We start from the raw sequence: 20,335 nt of genomic DNA, 5'->3' as shown, positions 1-20,335 counted from the left end.
CAATGCTTTGATTAAAATTTGAAAATAATCTCTCTGGATCGTGTGCTGTGCTTTTAATTTTTCAGCCAAGTGCTGTGCACAGCTTTTGTCTGTAATAGTAACAGATTGCCCAAGGACACACACAATGAGTCACGGGAAGAGTCAGGATTTCCTGGCTCTTAATCCTGTCTCAGACGAGGTCTCTCACACTACCAGTTTTAGGGGGCCAGCAGGTGCAGGGAAGAGAGGAGAAGAGAAAGAATGGGAAAGGGAAAGAGAGATACTGTCTTTTAGATAAGCAAAACTGAAAACTAGAAAAACAAACAAAAGAATAATAAAAACACCACAACCTCTCTCCCTACTCAGTTTCAGATGACTATGTAACAGTAATCACAAAATCTGCTGAAGAGCTTAAATCCATTCTTTAAAAAAATGTAATGGATGAAATAGAGGAAAAACACTACCAATAGGCAGCAAAATGACAAAAAACATGAGGCTTCTTAAAACAGAAATAAAATAAACAATTTGTTCAACAAGCAAGCAACTAGAGGGAAAAGGAATTTACATGCTGTCAAGATGAGGGGATGCAGGAAGCTCATTCCTCTGATTTAAGTGGGCAGCAGTAACAGCACGTAACAACCCCAGACAGTGAAAATATCTGGGGAGCATGATTATAGTAGCGGTTGATATGAGTAAACTGTCTCATGGCTTTCTTGAACACAATTCAAAATCATTCTGCAGGCTACACTGGTCTATTGAACTGGGGAATCCAGTTCCCTCAAGACCACCTACAATTAGCGAGAGATGAGGAACATTCAAGAGACAAATATAGATCATGCAGAGGTGATGCATCAGCAGCCTGCAAATAATTAATATCCATCTTAATAATGCCCCCTACTCCAAATGACTGTGCAACAATTCACAAGACCCATAACACCACAAAGGAATAGGAAAATCATCTTTCATCCCCACAAAAGTAGGTCACCCATCATATTCTGAAAAAGAATCCATGCAAAAAACAAATGGGTTTTGAGGCAAGTTGTACTTACTCATCACAGCAAAGCACAGCTCACATGTGGACTTTGGCAGCACTCTGGCTAACTGACCGAAATTAGCCCTTTTTCAAAATAAAATGGAAGTTTAAACAGCTTTGCTGGAAACAGACATAACTGTGACGTATCTGTACAGAATATTTAGGGGCTGCTTGTCTCAGTGGGTGGGATAAGAACATTATTCAAAGATGACTGCCTCAGAATACAGGTAACTCAAAATTCATGCATTTTATTACTACCTTTATTTACAGAAAAAGGTCTTGTAACTCATGTACTCTCATCTTAACCCTCAATAAAGAGATCTAGAGCAACATCCAACAGGTACAGTCAGCCCTACATTGTGGGAACACAAAAAGTGTCTTTGCGTCCCTACTAACCCTAATTAAATAATTAAATGCAACAATAGCTACTGCAATAAACAAGAAACTAATTTAGCAGACGATGAGAAGCAAATATTTTGAATTTTGGATGGTCCGGTGTGGAGCCAGGAGTTGGACTCAATGATCCTCAGGGGCTGCCTTGGACATAGCAACTGTGAAATGGTGGAGTTCTCAATTCTTGGTGGAACCAAGAGAAGGGACAGCAAAACTGCTACCTTGGACTTTTGGAGGGCAGACTTCAAATTGTTCAGGAGACTGGTAGGGAAGGTCCCTTGGGATTCGGTCTTGGAGGGTAAAGGGGTCCAGCAAGGCTGGTCGCTCCTCAAGAAGGAAATCCTGAAGGTGCAGGAACAGGCTGTCCCCCTGAGCCGCAAGATGAGCCAGCAGGGAAGGAGACCAGCGTGGATGAACACGGAGCTTTTCCTGAGGCTCCATGAGAAAAAGACAATCTACCTCCTGTGGAAGAAGGGACAGGCAACTCAGGGAGAGTACAAAGAGGTTGTTAGGATGTGCAGGGAGAAAATTAGAAAGGCAAAGGCCCAGCTCGAAATCAACTTGGCTGCTGGGATTAAAGGGAACAAGAAACTCTTTTACAAATATATTAACAGTAAGAGGAGGACCAAGGAGAATCTCCATTCTTTACTGGATGTGGCTGGGGATGTGGCCGCTTAGGACAATGAAAAGGCTGAGGTTCTCAATGCCTTCTTTACATCTGTCTTTAAAAGCCAGACCAGTTATCCTCAGGGTACTCTACTCTCTGACCTGGAAGTCTTGGATGGGGAGCGGAATAAACCCCCCATGATTCAGGAGGAAATGGTCAGAGACCTACTACTCCACCTGGACTGCCACAAGTCCACGGGGCCGGATGAGATCCACCCGAGAGTACTGAGGGAGCTGGCGGAGGAGATAGCCAAGCCGCTTTCCATCATCTATCGGCGTTCCTGGTCAACTGGAGAGGTCCCAGAAGACTGGAAACTTGCCAACGTGACTCCCATCTACAAGAAGGGTCATAAGGAGGATCCGGGGAACTACAGGCCTGTCAGCCTGACCTTGGTGCCGGGGAAGGTTATGGAGCAGATTGTCCTGAGGGAGATCACGCGGCATTTGCAGGACAAACGGGGGATCAGGCCCAGCCAGCATGGGTTTGTGAAGGGCAGGTCCTGCTTGACCAACCTGATCTCCTTCTACGATCGGGTGACCCATCTGGTGGATGAGGGAAAGGCTGTTGATGTGGTCTACCTAGACTTCAGCAAAGCCTTTGACACTGTCTCCCATAGTATTCTCCTGGAGAAGCTGGCAGCCCGTGGCTTGGACAGGTACACCCTTTGCTGGGTAAGGAGCTGGCTGGAGGGCTGGGCCCAGAGAGTGGTGGTGAATGGAGTCAAAACCAGCTGGCGACCAGTCATGAGTGGTGCTCCCCAGGGGTCGGTGCTGGGGCCTGTCCTTTTCAGTATCTTTACTAATGACCTGGATGAGGGCATTGAGAGCACCCTCAGTAAGTTTGCAGACAGCACCAAGCTGGCAGGAAGTGTCGATCTGCCTGGGGGTGAGGAGTGGCTGAGGGAGCTGGGATTGCTCAGTCTGGAGGAGGCTCAGGGGAGACCTTATTGCTCTCTATAACTACCTGAAGGGAGGTTGTAGTGAGCTGGGGGTCAGCCTCCTCTCTCTTGTAACTAGTGACAGGACAAGGGAGAATGGCCTCAAGTTGTGCCAGGGGAGATTTAGGCTGGACATTAGGAAATTCTACTTTTCTGAAAGAGTGGTCAGGCACTGGAGTGGGCTGCCCAGGGAGGTGGTTGAGTCACTGTCCCTGGAGGTGTTCAAGAAACATTTAGACAGAGTGTTGAGAGACATGGTTTAGTGGGGTTATTGGTGGTAGGTGGATGGTCGGACTTTTCCAACCTAGCTAATTCTATGATCCTTGTGTGTTCCTTCCTTCCAATTCAGGATATTCTATGATTCTAAGTGAGCCATGAGATACTTCTATCAAGATTCTGAGAGAGGCACAAGCTGTAAGTCAGAACAGCAGCAGCTTGAACTTCACCAGGAGCGCTGCTGACCAAGGACACAGAAAAGGCTACAGTACTAACACCTCTGCCTCAGTTTTTACTGAAGAGCAGCCTTTAAGAATCCCAAGCCCTTGAGATCAGAGGGAAAGTCTGCAACAAGAAGATTTACCATTGGTGAAGGAGGACCAGGTTGCAGGACACTTAAACAATGTGAACATAGATCTGCATTAGGAAAAGCATCAGTAGCAGTCTAAAGGAGGTGATTCTTCCTCTCAACACAACTCTGGTAAGGTTACATCTGGAATACAGTGTCTGGTTCTGAGATCCACAGTACAAGAAAGGCCAGGAGAATGATAAAGGGCCTGGAGCACCTCTCCCATGAGGGAAGGCTGAGGGAGCTGGTTCAGTTCAGCCTGGACAAGAGATCTCAGAGGGGTTCTCAACAACGTCTCACTATCTATAAATACCTGAAGGTAGGGAATGAATGAATAAGAGAGTGCTATTTTTTCTTTTTTCCCCCCAACAGTGAGGGTGGCTGAACACTGGCATAAGTTGCCAAGTAAGGTTGCAGAGACGCCATCCTCACAATATCTGAAACGTGACTTTTCTGGGTCACCTGCTCTAGCTGACCCTACTTTAGCAGGCGCTTGGAGGAGATGATACCAAAAAGATCACTTTCAACCTCAGTGAATCTGTGCTCCAAATATATGCCTGATGCATATATTTTTAAAGCAAACAAGCTCATTTAAAAAAAAAACTGGCCATTAAGGCATCCTTCAAGACAAAGCTTTCCAGCGGTTCTGAAAACCTCCAAAACAGATTTTTTTTTCCCCACTTCCGTCTATGCTCTTTTTGGATGGGTTTAGATTGACTAAATTCCACTTTCCCTCACCAGTTAGCTTCCTAATCTTCCTTTCATATATCAGCTTCTTTCCTTCACTTGAAATGTACTTTAGTCAAACAGACAAGGAATACTTCCGAGCTATACATTATCTTGTAGCTTTTGTTTACTTCCCCCTTCATATCCTCTTTTCTTTATATTACAACATAGCATGTCCTTCAACTCATAGTCCCATGCAATCCATATTATTCTCTTCAAGCTTTTTTTCCCTTCACTCCTTTTCTTTGGCTTTTTTTCAGCAATTGAATTCTTTCCAGTTTCAGATGAAAACAACAATTAGACTTTATTATTATGAGACCTATTCTTGTAATGATAAAAATCTTATTATTCAAAACAAAGCTAACACTATTCCTTTGAGATTTTCATGTTCCTTTTTTTTTTTTAATCTTCTTTTTTGAAAACACTAATGACCTTCACAGATAATCAATTTTTCAGCTTCTTTCTTTCTATTCCTATTCTTATTTTTTAATCCAATTTTCCCATCAAGGACAAGTATATATGAACAAATTATTCAATAGTCATAGCTCCCTTGAGCTATCATTCTGGATTATTGAAGTGCAATTATTATAACACATTGGTCTGCTCTAAGACTTCCAAAATACTGTTTAAAACTCCTTCCTTAGAGCAAGACCACTAAAAAATGCTATTAAAATCTAATTTACCTGCATTATAAAAATGAATAAATTTAGCACTTCACAAAATTCAATGAATGAAAAGCAGCATAAGTTAGCAGAAACGTAGACAGATGATAATTAAGAATACAGGTAGAAATAGGCAAGATCTAAAGTTGAGGATCATAGCATGATCTCAACAAAATAACTTGAAGCTTTGAGAAACTTTATCAGTTTCATAAGTTAAATACCAAGAGCTAGCAATGACTAAAACCTCACGTTTCTGTATGAAAACCTTCAGTTCAATTTTATTGAGTTTGCAGAGGTGAGGGGGAACAGAAGAACTGTTTGCCTCAGACACTCCTCTGGACTTCTCACACTAAAAACCTTATAACCTGACAGGTAATTTGAACAAATATTTTTATTCACTTTGACCATTTGCCACATTTCACCTACTTGTACCCCAAATTTAAACACTTTATACAAATCCTATTGCACTGCATAAACAAACTCAAAAAAAGACCAGGTACATATTGATCCCCCAAATCCTTATTTATATTCCTTGGTAGGCTAAATTGAAGTTGCATGGTTGTCTGAATGCACGAGGATTATTTTTTAATAACAAGTGATCCTGCCTACTTCTAATTATTTAAAACAGTTTATTTTTCTATAACTGACTATTTAAAATAGGCTTTCTAGTCTTTCAATCTCAGAAATAATTTTAAATACCTTTTTATCACATAACATACATAATATACACAGTCACAGATACATGTTCACTGTATATTATACAAAGTTCAGGTAAACAAAAAATGCTTTGCATTTTTCCCTTTGCTTTATTTCTCTGACTGATCTTCTCTTCCCAGCCATAAAATACAAACAAAGCTCGTTGAAAAGACAGATCGAAAGACAGAAGGAGAGACTAGCACAGACCTTGAACACCAGGAATAAAATTAAATTTGTTAACTGCTAGAAGCATGAAGCATTAATGAAATAGAACTGGGAAATTTTCCCCTTACGAGGAACATTTATTCAATGTTAATTAAATTCTTTTATTCAAAAATCTATACTTACCCAAGCATAAAAATATTACATCATATCAATAACTGCAGAATGTGAGGAAGTACTATACTATAAGCATCTTTTTTCCCCATCTAGTGGAGTGAAGACTTTTAATCATTTATATTGTTTGAAGTGCTGAAAGAAACATAAGGGGAAAAAAAAATAATAAAGAAACCTCTGCATGAACCAGCAACCACAGTTATTAATTTGTCTAACAAATGGTTATCAGAGACTTGCTCCAAGCATTTTCCAAAGTTCACATCCAAAAGTGTTAATGAGGAACTTTCAGAGAGCCTACAATAATTATTTCTCTACAATACATTCAGCTGGCTCCTTCATTCATTTGCAGCCCAGTTCTGCACCACTGAAGCCAAAAAGAGTTTTGACATTAACCTCAATAGATTGAGATTCTTGCCTAGAATGTTGAACTTCAGATACATTCATGTAATATGAAGCAAATTAATTTAAGCAAATCTGTAACTATTAAGGGATAATTTCTATCATTTTTAAGCTTACAAGATGAGAAACAGCCTCCTAAATCTTCAGATGGACACCCACAAGTGACTACCCAGTGGTCAAAGTCACTAAATATTTGTTTCTTTGAATGAGAACTGTAGGCTGTCTAAAGTACGCCAGGAATTCTTACTGGGATGGTCAAAAACGGACTGGCAAGTCACTTTTGCATAAACAGAGCAGAATATGAGACAAAGATATTGTCTTTACACAAAATTCTTCTTCTTGCAGCTTACAATTTCTTCAAAATGATTACCTTTTTGTAAAAAAATAAAGAGTATGTTTTGTTTTGGGAACTACTATGGAAAATTTAAGAAGACATTCCGTTGTTTTGCAAATTATCTGACTGTTGGTTGGGATATAAACCAGCAGCTAAGTTTTCATGCACGGCATCTGCACCTTAGTGAAGTATCATTACTCTAACCAGTACTAGTATTGTCATAAGAGAGCCAATCTTGACTACTGCATTGTTTTGTGTTAGGAATGTATGCTCTGCCTCGACAGGAAAGGTTTACATAAAACGGTTATGTTTCAGAAGGGTTTTCTTTATTTCCAAGCTACACTTAAATATCTCTTATGCCCACATATCAAATGGCCATTTCATTTCAAATCTTGTCAAATTGTGGCCTCACCAATACCTTGGCTCCTCCTGGAAGAGTTCAGAGCAGCAGTACACTGCGAGAACACTTTTCCAATTCCAGTTCTCCAATAGCATCAGCACTTGAGCAGAGAAATTTATGCAAAATTCTTATTCACTTACACAGACGAATTGCAACTCTTGAGGGTTAGCTGCGTGGTATGTCAGATGGATTTAATTTTATTTGCTGTTGAATTTCGTCTTAAAATTCCACATTAAACCCTGTAAAATGAAAAACTTCTTACATTGTTCATTGCTGCCAATATTAAGTCTGGATTTCAGAATTAAATTAAACACATTAAATTCTACAGGCAGTATTTATTTACATCCTAGATATCACCTTAAAATAGAAAAAGTAGTCACTAATGGAATATATCCCCAGGATAACCACACGGAATAGACACTTGATTAATTAAACTAGTCACTAGCTACTGCTCTGTAAAAATATAGCTAAAAATGTATTTCCTTCTTGTGGAAGCAGAGAATGTAACCTGAATTAAGAATGTTTCTGTGTGTTCAACAGAAAGTTGATTCTACATTGTTCCAAAGAAGGATACAAAGCCAGGCTGTTACACCTCCCAGCCTGTTTTTCTACCTTATGTGGACAGATGCAAATACAATTAGACAAACGTAAGTACTAAAAGTTAAGTTTCTAACCACTAAAAAGGCAAAAGTGAATTATAGTGCTGTCTCGTTATAAGTGGTACAGAAACAGTATGCAACAAAATGACTAAGTGACAGGGAAATACCACTGTAGAAAGCTTAAGTGGTCAACAAAGAGGAAAATAAATAAGTCCTAGAACTTAATGAGTTCTGAAAGTGTGGCAGATGATGAATAAAATAAACTTTGTAAGAAAACATCACAAACAGTAAGCAGCAGGCTCTTCGGTGAGTTAGAACAGAAATCTGTTAGCTAATCATACCCCATTACACAATGATAGCTATCTTTTTTGATACAGTAGGACATCTAAATAGGAACAAAAAAAATGCATCAAAGACTGGAGCACCAAGAGCAAGGAGAATTTCTACCTAAAACTGAATTACACAGGCAACTAGCTATTGATAAAAAAAGAACTAGAGTTGGTGGTTGTAATTACAGAAAGTGAGAACATCTGAACCGTACAATGGCCAGCCTTTTTCAAGCTCGTATTTAGGAATGCCAGGCACTCTGGAAAAACTTGACTGAGCAGCCAAACTAGTCAGTAAGATTAAAACAACATTTTCATTTGTACAGCTTTGCAGGCAAGACTCTTTTTCATGTAGCGAATGTGCTTAATATTCACTTTTCTTCTGGTTTTCTAATAAATTGAAGCTCACTAAAAGCAACAGAAAGAATATAACTCCCTGACCTGCTTAATCAATTCATTTTTCCCTGTCTCTGGACAGATAGGGATTTGACCTCCCCCCATGTCTATGTTTCTTCCCATTCTAGCTTTCCTAAACTCCAAACCTAAAGTTTTCTTTCCTAATAAACAAGAGCTTTCAAGCACTACCATTTGTCACCAGCCATCAACCACAGATCAAAGCCCCATGATTTAAGCACAGATTCAGAGCCCAGCGCTCTCTTTACTGACATTGCAACAGAATGATGGGCTTCTATTTCTGAGAAGGCAAACAGTATGTTTCTCACTGGAAGCATTACTGACTTCTTCACCAAAAGATCTATTCCAGACTCATTTTCAACTGACAATAAAAAAAAAAAAAAGAGAGCTTAACAATCCTATTCCCTTCCATCCACCATGTACTTTATCACAGTCAAGTCATTGATTCAGTTATTACGCTCTGGCTTTGCAGACGTCTGTATATTTGTCCATTTGTCTCCTTGAACACATCATTACCATCTCCAGCTCTTTAACACATAACACTCTTGCTCTGAGTGCCTTGGCAAGATGCCCTGCCTGCTAACATAATACCAGAATTCAGTGACATCCTCTTTCAGAATCCCTCAACATTATGTTATCTTTGAAAATATACCTTTTCCAGCCTGCAATCTCATACAGTTCATTCGATCTGTTTTTAAAGCACCTGTAAGTCTACTAAGAAGCATCCTTATAAATACACATCTCTTCTGCAGATTTTCACAAACTTCTGAAGCAGTTTCAAAACTTCCATACAGAGTCATAAGGAAATGAACAGTGTGTGTCATAGTTTTCCATAACAATGTCCACTCACAGCATAACAACATGAAACCTTAAGAAAAAATTTCCATTACTGAATCATTGCTGTCCAGTGACAGTAAGATTTCCAAAGTAACAGTTGACTGCCTGGCTCTATTCAGCTGATAACTATATTTCTGGACCTTGTTGGCTAGGAGATTGGAACTTACTTAAGACAATCCATTAATAATGAATTGGATACAGCTAAGACTAACTCAGGTAAATCGAAGCTTTGGAGGGAAGCAGCCCAAAGGAAAGAAATTACCTACAAACCATGTCAAACGCATGCAGCAACATTTGGCCTTACACGGGGCTAAATATTTCTTTTGAATTACGAGCTTGCTTTTGAGTCAGAAAGGCAACATTCTCAGTTAAGACACAGAAATGGGCGTGCTAAATTGCATTAGACATCCCATATGAAGGCTCTTTACATACATATTCAGGCGCATAAACATGGGGTATTTGACTGGTCTTTTTTCATAACACATTCACAATAAACACTCCTTGGGAGTGTGGTGTGTTCATGAAGAACACAAACTCACTCTGTGTCTAATAGCACATTACAGACACAAGTACTGCATAATTAGGACATAAGAGAACAGCTACACTTTAAGATTTTGAAATGATTTGGGAAAATTAGACCTTTCACAACAGAAGCAAACAGGAAATTAAATGAGCGATATCAATCAGGCCTTTTCAATCCAAATTAGTTTCATCTTCATCCCTTTCGAGCAGTTGATAACATGGGCTGTACCAAGCTATCTAAATTGGATTCCTGTAAACAATTTTGCATTCCTGTCTAAACGACTAATGACATATCTGAACACACTCTCTAAGAAAATGGCAATGAAATGTGTTCTCAAATGCTGATGTTATACTGCATCCCCTAGGTCTGTTTTCTCAGTATGGAATCACGACAGGAGCATTGGACTTGGAAGGGACCCTCAAACGTCATCTAGTCCAACACCCCTGCAATGAACAGGGACACATAGCCAGATCGGGCTGCTCAGAGCCCCATCCAGCCTGACGTTGAATGTTTCCAGGAGTGGGGCATCCATCGCATCTCTGGGCAGCCTGGTCCAGTGCTTCACTACTCTTATTGTAAAAAATGTTTTCCTTATATCCAGTCTAAATCTCCCCCTTTAATTTGAAAACATTTCCCCTTGTCCTACCACAGCAGACCCTGATAAAAAGTCTGTCTTCTTCTCTCTTATAACCCCACTTTAAATACTGGAAGGCTGCTCTCGGGCCTCCCTTCTCTCAGCCTGTCCTCAGAAGAGAGGTGTTCCATCCCTTGGATCATTTTTGTGGCCCTCCTCTGGATACACTCCTACAGGTCCACATCTCTCCTGTACTGAGGACTCCACATCTGGACACCTCCAGTTGAGGTCTCACTGGCACAGAGTAGAGTGTTCAATCCTTTTGTCCTCCAGCTTCTATTGATAGTGGGGGTTGCCTTGAATCAGGTGCAAGACCTTGCACTTACAAACGTATGCAAGTGAATACTCAGTTTTTAAGAAGCCCACACTTGTTGAGTCTCGATTGGGAGAAATACATGAAAGTGAGTTGATTTCTCAGGCCGATCTCCCCTTTCAAGCAAAAGGGAACTGTATTTCTAGAAAAGGCAATTGCCTGTATACTACACATACACTGCTTCTCACTGGAGGCTCATGTCTTTTTGTAATTAAACTTAATTCTGTGTACGTATGTTTAGTCCCATCACCAAGCACTGACATAATCACTAAATTTTTAATTCCACCAGTAAGCTCAGACTGTTTTTTTTCCCATTCAGTGTTTTAGTTTTTGTTTAGATGTGATTAAATTTGTTTCGTTTCAGGCCAAACGAAATGGGCAACTCCCTTCCATTAGAGGAAGCGTACCTATACCAGACCTTAGGTATGTGGGATACCACCTTCACACCAGCAGCTCTGTAGCAGCACCAGATACCATAAAGCCATAGTGCAGAAATGAGTGCCTGTCCTGCAGATATGGATTAGTTACAACAGGGACATACAGGGGAGATACAAGACATTGCTCAACATGCTGCTGCATACGGAGAACACCTGTGTTGAACACTTCTCAGATAAGAGACATTGAGTTAATTAAGTTTATGTAGAATCAATAGTAGGAAATATTTTTTGGTTACGGTTCAACAAAGACTTCAAACTAGTACATAATTATAATCCAAGAAAAAAAAAAATCAACTTGAGGTCCTGAGAGAGATTGTCAAAAAAAAAAAACAACACTCAGTATTCAAGAAATACCATAGACCTCTCCAGAGATACTTTTTAAAAGGTAGCTTATGGTGAACACAGAGTAGCCTGGCTAGCATGATAAAATTCACCGTAATAAAACAGTTAATTAGCAGATGAGAAAAACAAGACAATCTCTTGACTGAATCTAGACATTTCTATCATTCTGCAAAGTAGTATTTAGGTCTGGCTTTGAAACACTAATTCTTTTATTATTGCTTGCTTCTGTCAGCATTTTCTCAAAATCACCATCACTTTTTCTAATTATTCTGCAGTCTTTGAACAGATTTATTATGACATTTAGTAAATGCAAGCAATCAAAACAAAATATACAGACATTATAACCTCTTTCATTTTCAAGTCAATTAAATATTTGCATGTATATTTAGAAAGAAAATGTATCTGCCTTCCAAGTACTCTAAGGTTTGGGTACATGTTATCTACTTACAGAAAAACTGTTGAAAATCAATCTTTAATAAATTTCCACATAAATATCACAATAAAACACCTATTTGCAGATGTAATCTGCAAATCTTTAGATGAAATCTAAACTTTTAGGAGAGAGCAGGTGGGTTTTTTTTCCAATCCTTTTCACAGAAAATTGTTTCTCAAGAAACTATAAAAGCATTCCAAACAAAATTAAGCCACCCTATGTCATCCTGGCAACCAAGTGGAACTGGTCAAAACCGGAAAAAAAAAGACATCAGCAAGCACTTTATCTAACTCTGCGTAGATTTAAAAAAACACATTCAACTAGGGGAAATAGGAATAAATAATAATATATTATAATAATATAATAAATATATATTATATAATATATAATAAATATATATTATATAATAATATAATAAATAGGAAAAGAGGCTGACACTAACTAAACTTGGTTTACTCACTAGAGTTTACATTTTGCAAAGGGAAACAAAAATTGCTCCATTTTGTTTGCAGTGGTTTTTCTATACAACTGTCAGTGTTCACCCAGAAATTTCAGAGACCTAAGCAGTCTGTGAGAGCCACAAAAATGAAGCAAAACTAGTTGTCTGAAGAAATCCTAAGGGGTTTGGGATCCTAGCCACTGTCTGCAAAATTTTACAGAACGTACACCTCCAAATCTGTAAGTCATCTGGTGGGAGATGAGTAAGCAAGCCGTACAGAGCCTTAAGTTAAAAAATGTTTAAAAAGAGAATATTTCAATGCACAAATGGATTTGTTCCTCGTTTCTGGGACAGGTGAATTTCAAAAATGGAAAGTCCATTCCTTGTATCTTGATATTGTCATCTTTTGTGTCGCTATTTCTCAAATCATTTTGAACCACAGTATCTCCCTATTCCTTCTTTGCTACTGTTCGACAGTACTCCAGGGGAGCAGAGTCCAACTTAAAAGAATCTGTCATATCTGCAGCTCCAAATACTCCAAAGGCAACAAAAGGACGAGCTGAGCAGATTTTTCTAAATTTTACGCGGCAGTTTGTTTCAAACAGTCAGAAGACACAGGTGCATCTGCAATTATTCTCTATTCCTGAAACATCCTAACTTATTTTGCCCTAAACAAGTTTGAAAGCGTTTTTTTAAGCTTATATATCTATAAAAGTCTCAACACTTAGAAAACACCGAATGTCGAGGCATGCTTTAGTTCAGACCATTTGTATACCTCAGAGACAGCAGCAATTTTTTATTTTGACTTCCATGTGTTTTTTGATTCTCACATAGTAGAGCCATTAAACTCCAGTGAATTTTTTTAAAATTTTTATAGTATATGAGCAACTTTTTATTTTATATCTCCACCACTGAGTATTTTAGAATGCTTTCTGCACCAAATTATTTCAAATTACAGAGAATTCAATAGTTTGCTCTATGGGGAACTTTTTTTTATTCCTTTTTTGGAAGCAAAGCAATTGCAAATGAGTTTTTCCTACAGAGACACCTCTAAGAATGCTTAGTGCGACAACAGAATGAATACTTCTCTTTTTTTTTTTTTCCTCTTTTTTTCAACACTGGCTCTACTTCTCTTAATTGAAGCAGACAGTGGGCTGACAACTCCTGGTGACACTGGGTGCAGCAGTGAAGAATATCAATGACTATTTCAAACAAAATTTTTAAACTGCTTTGCCATCTTTAAAGTCCAATCTTCTTTCAGTTTCATGCAACTATAACAATAAAAATAAAACTGTGATCTATTTAACTCTGAGAACTCTTGCTGCAGTCTATGGCCTTATGAATGCAGCCATGACATGGGAAGCGAAACGCGTGATTTCCCACAATAACACCAGTGAGAATGTGCTGAGCAGCCCCATGTATCATCGTAAGAATTCAATATCCAAGACATTTTCTGCTCACTGTGCTTGAATTCAGAGAAAGATAAGGTTAGCAAAACACAGCAGAGATTACATGTCACTTTAAAGCATTTCCCTGTGTTAACTGGTTTTTGTTGTAAACTCTAAAGCACCAACACATCTTCCCAGATTGCACTAAGAAGTAAAGTAGCAGCTGAGCAGTTCAGTGATGAAGTACATGATAACTCAAGTGGGTGCTAGCTACAAGTGCTTAGAGTATTTTTGTATAATACACAAAGTCAAGTCCAATAACTCCTAAAACCAAGGGCTGTCACCTCAGGTGGGTGGAGAATTAGATCAAGAATTGAGCAAGGTTAACACAGCTTTCTGCATAATGTAATGCATACGAAGAGGGGCAAAACAACATTCAGAGCAAAAGCAAGGTAAGAAAATTTTGCATCATTTCAAGTAGCCAGTTCCTCACTGATTTCTTACTGTTTTCTGCACGGCTCCAGGATAAATACGAAACACCTCGGCCAATCTTAATCCCTGATTCTAGGCATCCTAGTAGGGGTGCAAGTCTGCAAAGGTGCAAGTCAGGATAGCAAATCCAAGTTCTCCAGAAAACCTGGGGGCAGCCATTGACTGGCAAGAATTTGTCTACCATTTTGGTCCTTCAAGAGTTTCCAGGCTCAAGCTTGCTAAGATCTGACTTTCTACAGTCTACCAGAAAACACCACTGTGACCACACAGGCAAAACAAGAGATGAGCCAAAGGCAGTCTAGGAACTAGAATCAACAGGCTGTTCTAGCAGAAACAGGAAGCCTAACAGCTGGCTGCAGTGACTGCCCTACCCCTTTAAAAATAGAGAACTGTGGAACAGCCTGCTGCTGCTGCTTTCTTCCAGGCTGCTCCACAGTGAAAACTCTTCACAGGATCAAAATGGAATGAAAAGGGATTTCAAATATTATGTTACTAAGCAGTAGCACACTGTTCGAAAATAAAATGTAATTTACGTCTCAGCACAGATATGGAGTTCTGTTTAGCTAGTCCCTGAAAGCATTTCTGGAGCACAAAGCAGAACAGAGTTTATTACAGAAATGATTAGCAACTAAACACATTTACTTCATGTGGGTTTTACAACCTAAACAACACCTACTGCATACGTATACCAACTAAGGATTGTGGCTTGTCAAAACTGCAACACTGAAATACTATCAAGAGATGGAATAAATACGGTCTCAGACAACACAGGGGTACGGATATGATCATTTTCACCTACTCAGCTATAAGCAGCTGGTAGTACATTTAGCTATGTATTAGCTTTAGTAATGGGATCTCAGGAGTTTTAAGCTGCAACTTTCAGATCACAACACAGACAATTGCCTGTTAGATTCATTTTAAAACACTGCATCAGAACATGCCCGAGTGGAAACTAGTGATCCATTTAGCTCCATACCAAGCGTCCAAGAGTAGGAACATTTAGGAAAGCAGAAGGCTCAGGTACCTCCCTGGGTCATTTCCCTGCAAACTCCCTCAGCATCAAAACAGAGTGCTCAGCTGCCTAGAACCCAGACTCCTCTTGAACAAGACTGCCACTTGTGGGTAACGAGCAACTTGACAGTGATATTCAGTTCAAATACAAGTATTATTTTAATACAGAATATACATATACATGAGACGAGTATCACATACACAAAAAACACTGAGTTAATATGTTGCATGAAGATGAATTGTGATGTCCGTTGTTGCAAGAATTGTACATGTTCAGAAATCCGCTAAGACCCTACAAACCATAATTCAACATGCCTGCAACAATGTATTTTTGAGGAAAATTTGAGACTGGAGAGAATTCAGTAGTAACAGAAAATGGGATGAAATTGTGAATGCTTCACTGCTAGTTTTATACACTGACTTGCATATTTAGTCCCATTGCTCAGATTGGTTTTCACCACTGCAAATCTTTATTTTTTAGCTGCAGACATATATATATATAGTTTGTTTATTTTTGAAGACAAGAAGATTTTATATAATGGTGCATTTCAAGAGAGTTGAATAATTCTAGCTATTCCAGATTAGGTTTGCAAATTTTACATTATTTCTTTAAACATTTAATTTAAATAGTGACTCGGTGTTTAATAAAACAGTGGTATTGCTTGCCCTGGTCTACAAATAATAAAAAAATGAAATGTGAAACAGAGATTGAAAAGAAATTCTCCACTTCTAGATAATTCAGTGAAAAGTTACTCAACTCCAGAAGATAAATCTTCAGTCTGAAAGCATTTATAGGCCCCACAGATCTATCTTTTTCCTAGAAATAACACCGTTATACTGAAACAGCAGCTGTTCCTTACCTGAAAAGAATTCATGCGCTGAAGTGAAGGGGGTAGAGAAGCAGTACTCAAACTCAGCATCAGCAGTAATTCCAGACAGGTTTCTGATGGAAACTTTAAAGGATGAACTCCAAAATCATTTTCCCAGGCATCAGCAATGCTAAAAAGTTAAAAATAAAGTAATGAAATATTTTCTCTCTATACCTAAAAAAAAATTAAATGCATACTAGAATTTGCCTTAGAGTTGTGATGAAAGATTCTCACTTGTCACTCCTATCCTTGCAGTTGAAGACAACTGTTTCACCAGAAATACGAGGTGCATTTAGAGCACATTATACCTACAGTCAATTTTAAAAAGAGATGCGTAATGTGAAAGGAAAACTTAGCATACATTAGAAGAATGCGCTCACATTTCTTAATCCAAGTTTGAATATTTCTGAACCACATCTCAACTGCCATTTCCAATCTTTTTTTTTTTTTAACGTACAAAGCATTCTAACTAGAGCATAATGCCTCCACTTTCTGTTTCTAATAAAACAAATACATAACTCACTCTTTTCACTTCTGATACCACCGGAGGCCAGACATGACTTCAAAAACTGATGCTACGATGCTCTCACTGGAATTTTACTAACAGTCGACACTGTCGTGGATTGGCACTTACTAGCCATGATAGACAAATGTACTATGCCTTTCTCAACCCAAAGCTAGAGCAAGCAGGTCACTTTGACACAGGAGTTCTAAACCGCACAGGGAAGGAGAAGGGTGCCTGAGCTAGGCACCCTCTGGCAATTCAGATGGCACTGCATCACTCAAGGTCTTCACAAATAGCTGAGACCATATCAAAGAACAGAGGTCAAAACCTTCTGCACTGCAACAGTCCTCATAATAATGAACATAATAATGAATGTGACTGGAAATTACTTCAGACGCTTTCACTGTGCCAGACAGGTCTGCAAAAATCTGTTTCAAGCTACTACAAATACTGCTTGCTAAGGCAGGAAAGCAAACAGTTCAGAAGACACCCTGGAGTATTTAAAGGCACAAGCAGCCAAGTCCCCAAATACACTGTCCATATTAAAAGGAAGTAGGATTCTGTAAAAAGAATGAGTGGCCAAGCCCAAGAAAGGCAGCCCTGACTGGTCCAGAGATTCTGTCAATGTTGCAGGGGAGAACATCTAGCTCTACATCATGGGCACTGAGCTCCCAGCAACCAAGGATTGAGTTTCATTGTCTTTTGTAACTTCATTTCCAAACGTAATTAGAAACTTATCATAGAATCATATAACTTACCTTGGCAATCCCTACTGTGACTTTGTTCTACTTTTTTGACAAGGTTGTCTAGTGATACAGGCAAATTTAGGTAAATCTAGCAAAACAGAGGCTTTCAGTTTTTCACAAATCAGCAAGTCTAAACAAAGCAGTGTGCAGGCACCTTCAAACACAGTTAAGAGCGTTTGGAGACTGGAGGTGACATTATGATAAGGTACTGCGATTCAAGAGGTGTCTCCACAGATCACCGCCCTCTCTGCAAAGAAACTTTTCAGAACTCCAGGCCATACTGAAAACATTACAACCTAATTCAGTACCCTGATTCTATTTTTATTTTTTGACTTGAGGAATTTTTTTGGAGCTGCCTCCTCATGCTGAAGCTCAACTCGTACAGCACTGATACTGCATTAGGGCATTTTGTGTCTGTTGACTTATCTGAGGGAAGGACTGTTGCTATAAAGACATCTAGCCCAATTAGATTGTAATTTTTGTTTATTAATAGCTCAATTATGAGCATTTCCTGAAATGATTCCAATGTGTTCCCTTATTACAAACAAACCACATGTGTCCTGGCACTTACTGCTCCAGGAACACTTATATTACAAAATAGTCTTTATGACTTGTCCCTTTGCAGAATCTAACACAAGAGTTTGTGCTAAGTTTGTGTTTTGTTAGACCAGATCTGTTCTTCTTTACCCCTATGACTCATGGGAGTATTTTTTCTACAATCTCCACTGTGGATTCACTGGGGAATCTTTCTGTACAAAGGGGATTGTCTCTCTTCTAGTACAGGAGAATCTATTTGCTCTCTATTTACAGAATGAGCCACACTGGTTAATTCTGCTCCTCAGGAGAGTGAACACCCATGGAGGACAACTCCTACCAGGCCAACCCCAAATGCCAACAATTTGAGTTGTCTGAAAGTTCCTTAGCCATGGAACCAAAATTGTGTTTTGATATCCTAATTTTAGAAAGAGTAACTGAATTCCACATTAAGATGGGGCAAATTGTCAGAGGGAGTTTTGGGGAGGGCTAAGGACAAAGATGAAGAAGATGCCAGAAGGATTCAGAGGGGCTCATGGTAACTCCGGATACAGGTGGGACTGAGTGTGCACATGCTTCCTTCCCTTCCTTTCATCTTTACTCAGCTGTGAAGACTTCTTTCTAAGCTTCTCATGGATAGAAAGCAGGCTGGGCCAAACACGCACCTTTGGGGAGAATTTTTTTCTTCCACAGCACATTAAATTCACCTCTCTATGTTATCATCATTTGGTTTTGCCTGCCAGAGATCTTACAGACACAAACATTTCTGTCCCTGTTCATTGCAGGGGAGTTGGACTAGATAATCTTCAAAGGTCCCTTCCAACTCAAATGATTCTATGAATCTATGAAGAAGGGTTGGTGATAATGACATTGCTCCATAAGGGCAAGAGTCAGAGCTCTACCCACTATTAATCCAATCTTGAGATGCTGCCTTTACAGACAAAGTGACATCCCAAACTCACTCTTTTTGTTTCAACTACAAGACATACATTAATCTAGTCCATGGAGAGGCAATAAGAGGGCATAACACCAAAACATATAAGATCTTCATGTAACTTTCATTTTGAGAAAGACATGATCAATGCTAACCAAACCATTTAATATGCTTCAAGGAGACATTTCAGAACTGAAAGTAGCACAGAAATCGAACACAGTAGGGGGTAACCTGTCTAGCTGCTATGCTAGATGCTGATATGAAATAACTATGTGCAATGTGCTAAACTTTTAAACTGGAATACTGAAAACGAAAAATAAAGATGAAAGGCTGAGACTACCCTCCCCCTTGTCCTTTTCAATACTTTCCCTAAGGAACAAGAAGTGTGAAGGAAAGGTTTAGACCGTGATATCATTGTCAGTCAAAGCAAGACAGTCGGGAAAATAAAACTCCTCTAGCAGCATGAGCAAGGCATTTAAAAAAAACAACAATCAAGCATCAGAGTATTTTCAAAGCTGATTGTATGATAAATGTGAAATTTGCCTCTCTTTAAAAAAAAAAATCAACAAATCTTTTCTGAAACTCAAACAACTAATTCTGAAAGTGGAGATTAGCACAACTTGAAAATGCGTATTCAGATAAGACTATAGATAAACCAGTTAGTTCTCCAACAAAACTAACTGATCACAGTGTTTTCAGATGCATACATTTGATTCATCAGGTGTTTCTCCAACGGTCATTATGGAATTGTTCCATGCCTACATAAGACAGTATAACATGAGAAAATAATGTCCTTAAAAGCAATGTTTAAGACACCAAAATAATGAATAACATTTCTTTATAATTCCATGACTCTAAGCAACTTCTAGCTTGACTTCTTGCAAACAAACCTAGTCACCATTCAGGTCATGAAGCCCACTCATAATGTCCTAAGTCTTCAAAGAAAAAAAACAAACATATTCAAGGCATACCAATGAAACAAGAAAAATCTTGCTACATACTTACAAGTCTTAAAAAAAAATCACTGGAATCTAAGATTTTGGAATCTAAGTTTTTTTTGAAAAAGTGGATGAGATGTCTCACTAGATTGCATTTTCTTCAGAAGAAGTTGAGTTTCTGCTTCTTTCATTAATACTAAGGTTATTTATCAGAAGTAATCATCTTCCACTGTGCACGACATTCACTTCACAATGCAACCATCTTAGCAAAATACAAAATAGTTTGCGTTTGAAGAAAAACAGGAAGTCCTTTCTCACCTTCCAGAGCAACCCTATCCCCACCTCTTATTTAGCAAGCTACTTCTCTTAATAGATTAGCTTTGGGTAGTCTACAGAGATCAAAAATGGAAAATGAAAAAGCTCTTACTCAGAGAAATATTCAATGCTACTGCCAAGGCACTGAGCTAATTAACTGATTATTTACAATCTAAGTA

At 38.8% G+C, this 20,335-nt stretch overlaps 1 protein-coding gene across 4 annotated transcripts in view; it reads right to left on the bottom strand.

Moving 5' to 3' along the window:
- The window catches only part of UBE3D (ubiquitin protein ligase E3D), a 76,183-nt gene that overhangs the window by 15,950 nt on the left and 39,898 nt on the right, over positions 1-20,335 (bottom strand). Inside the window, exons 9-11 of one of the 4 annotated variants that reach the window (XR_002436827.1) lie at positions 16,176-16,314; positions 7,140-7,366; positions 6,007-6,129 (exon numbers count right to left, since the gene is read on the bottom strand). Coding sequence is in view for 1 of the 4 variants with exons in the window: in XM_021391611.1 (XP_021247286.1) it covers positions 16,176-16,314 (139 nt within the window). In the remaining 3 variants the exon portion in view is untranslated. The remainder of the gene's footprint in view (positions 1-6,006; positions 6,130-7,139; positions 7,367-16,175; positions 16,315-20,335) is intronic. The other 3 variants (XR_002436826.1, XR_002436825.1, XM_021391611.1) reach the window with 3 other exon arrangements.

Source organism: Numida meleagris, chromosome 3, assembly GCF_002078875.1.
Source record: "Numida meleagris isolate 19003 breed g44 Domestic line chromosome 3, NumMel1.0, whole genome shotgun sequence".
NCBI classification, from domain to species: Eukaryota; Metazoa; Chordata; class Aves; order Galliformes; family Numididae; genus Numida; species Numida meleagris.
The sequence above is the reverse complement of the archived record's forward strand: the minus strand, read 5'-3'. Positions and strand labels throughout refer to the sequence as shown.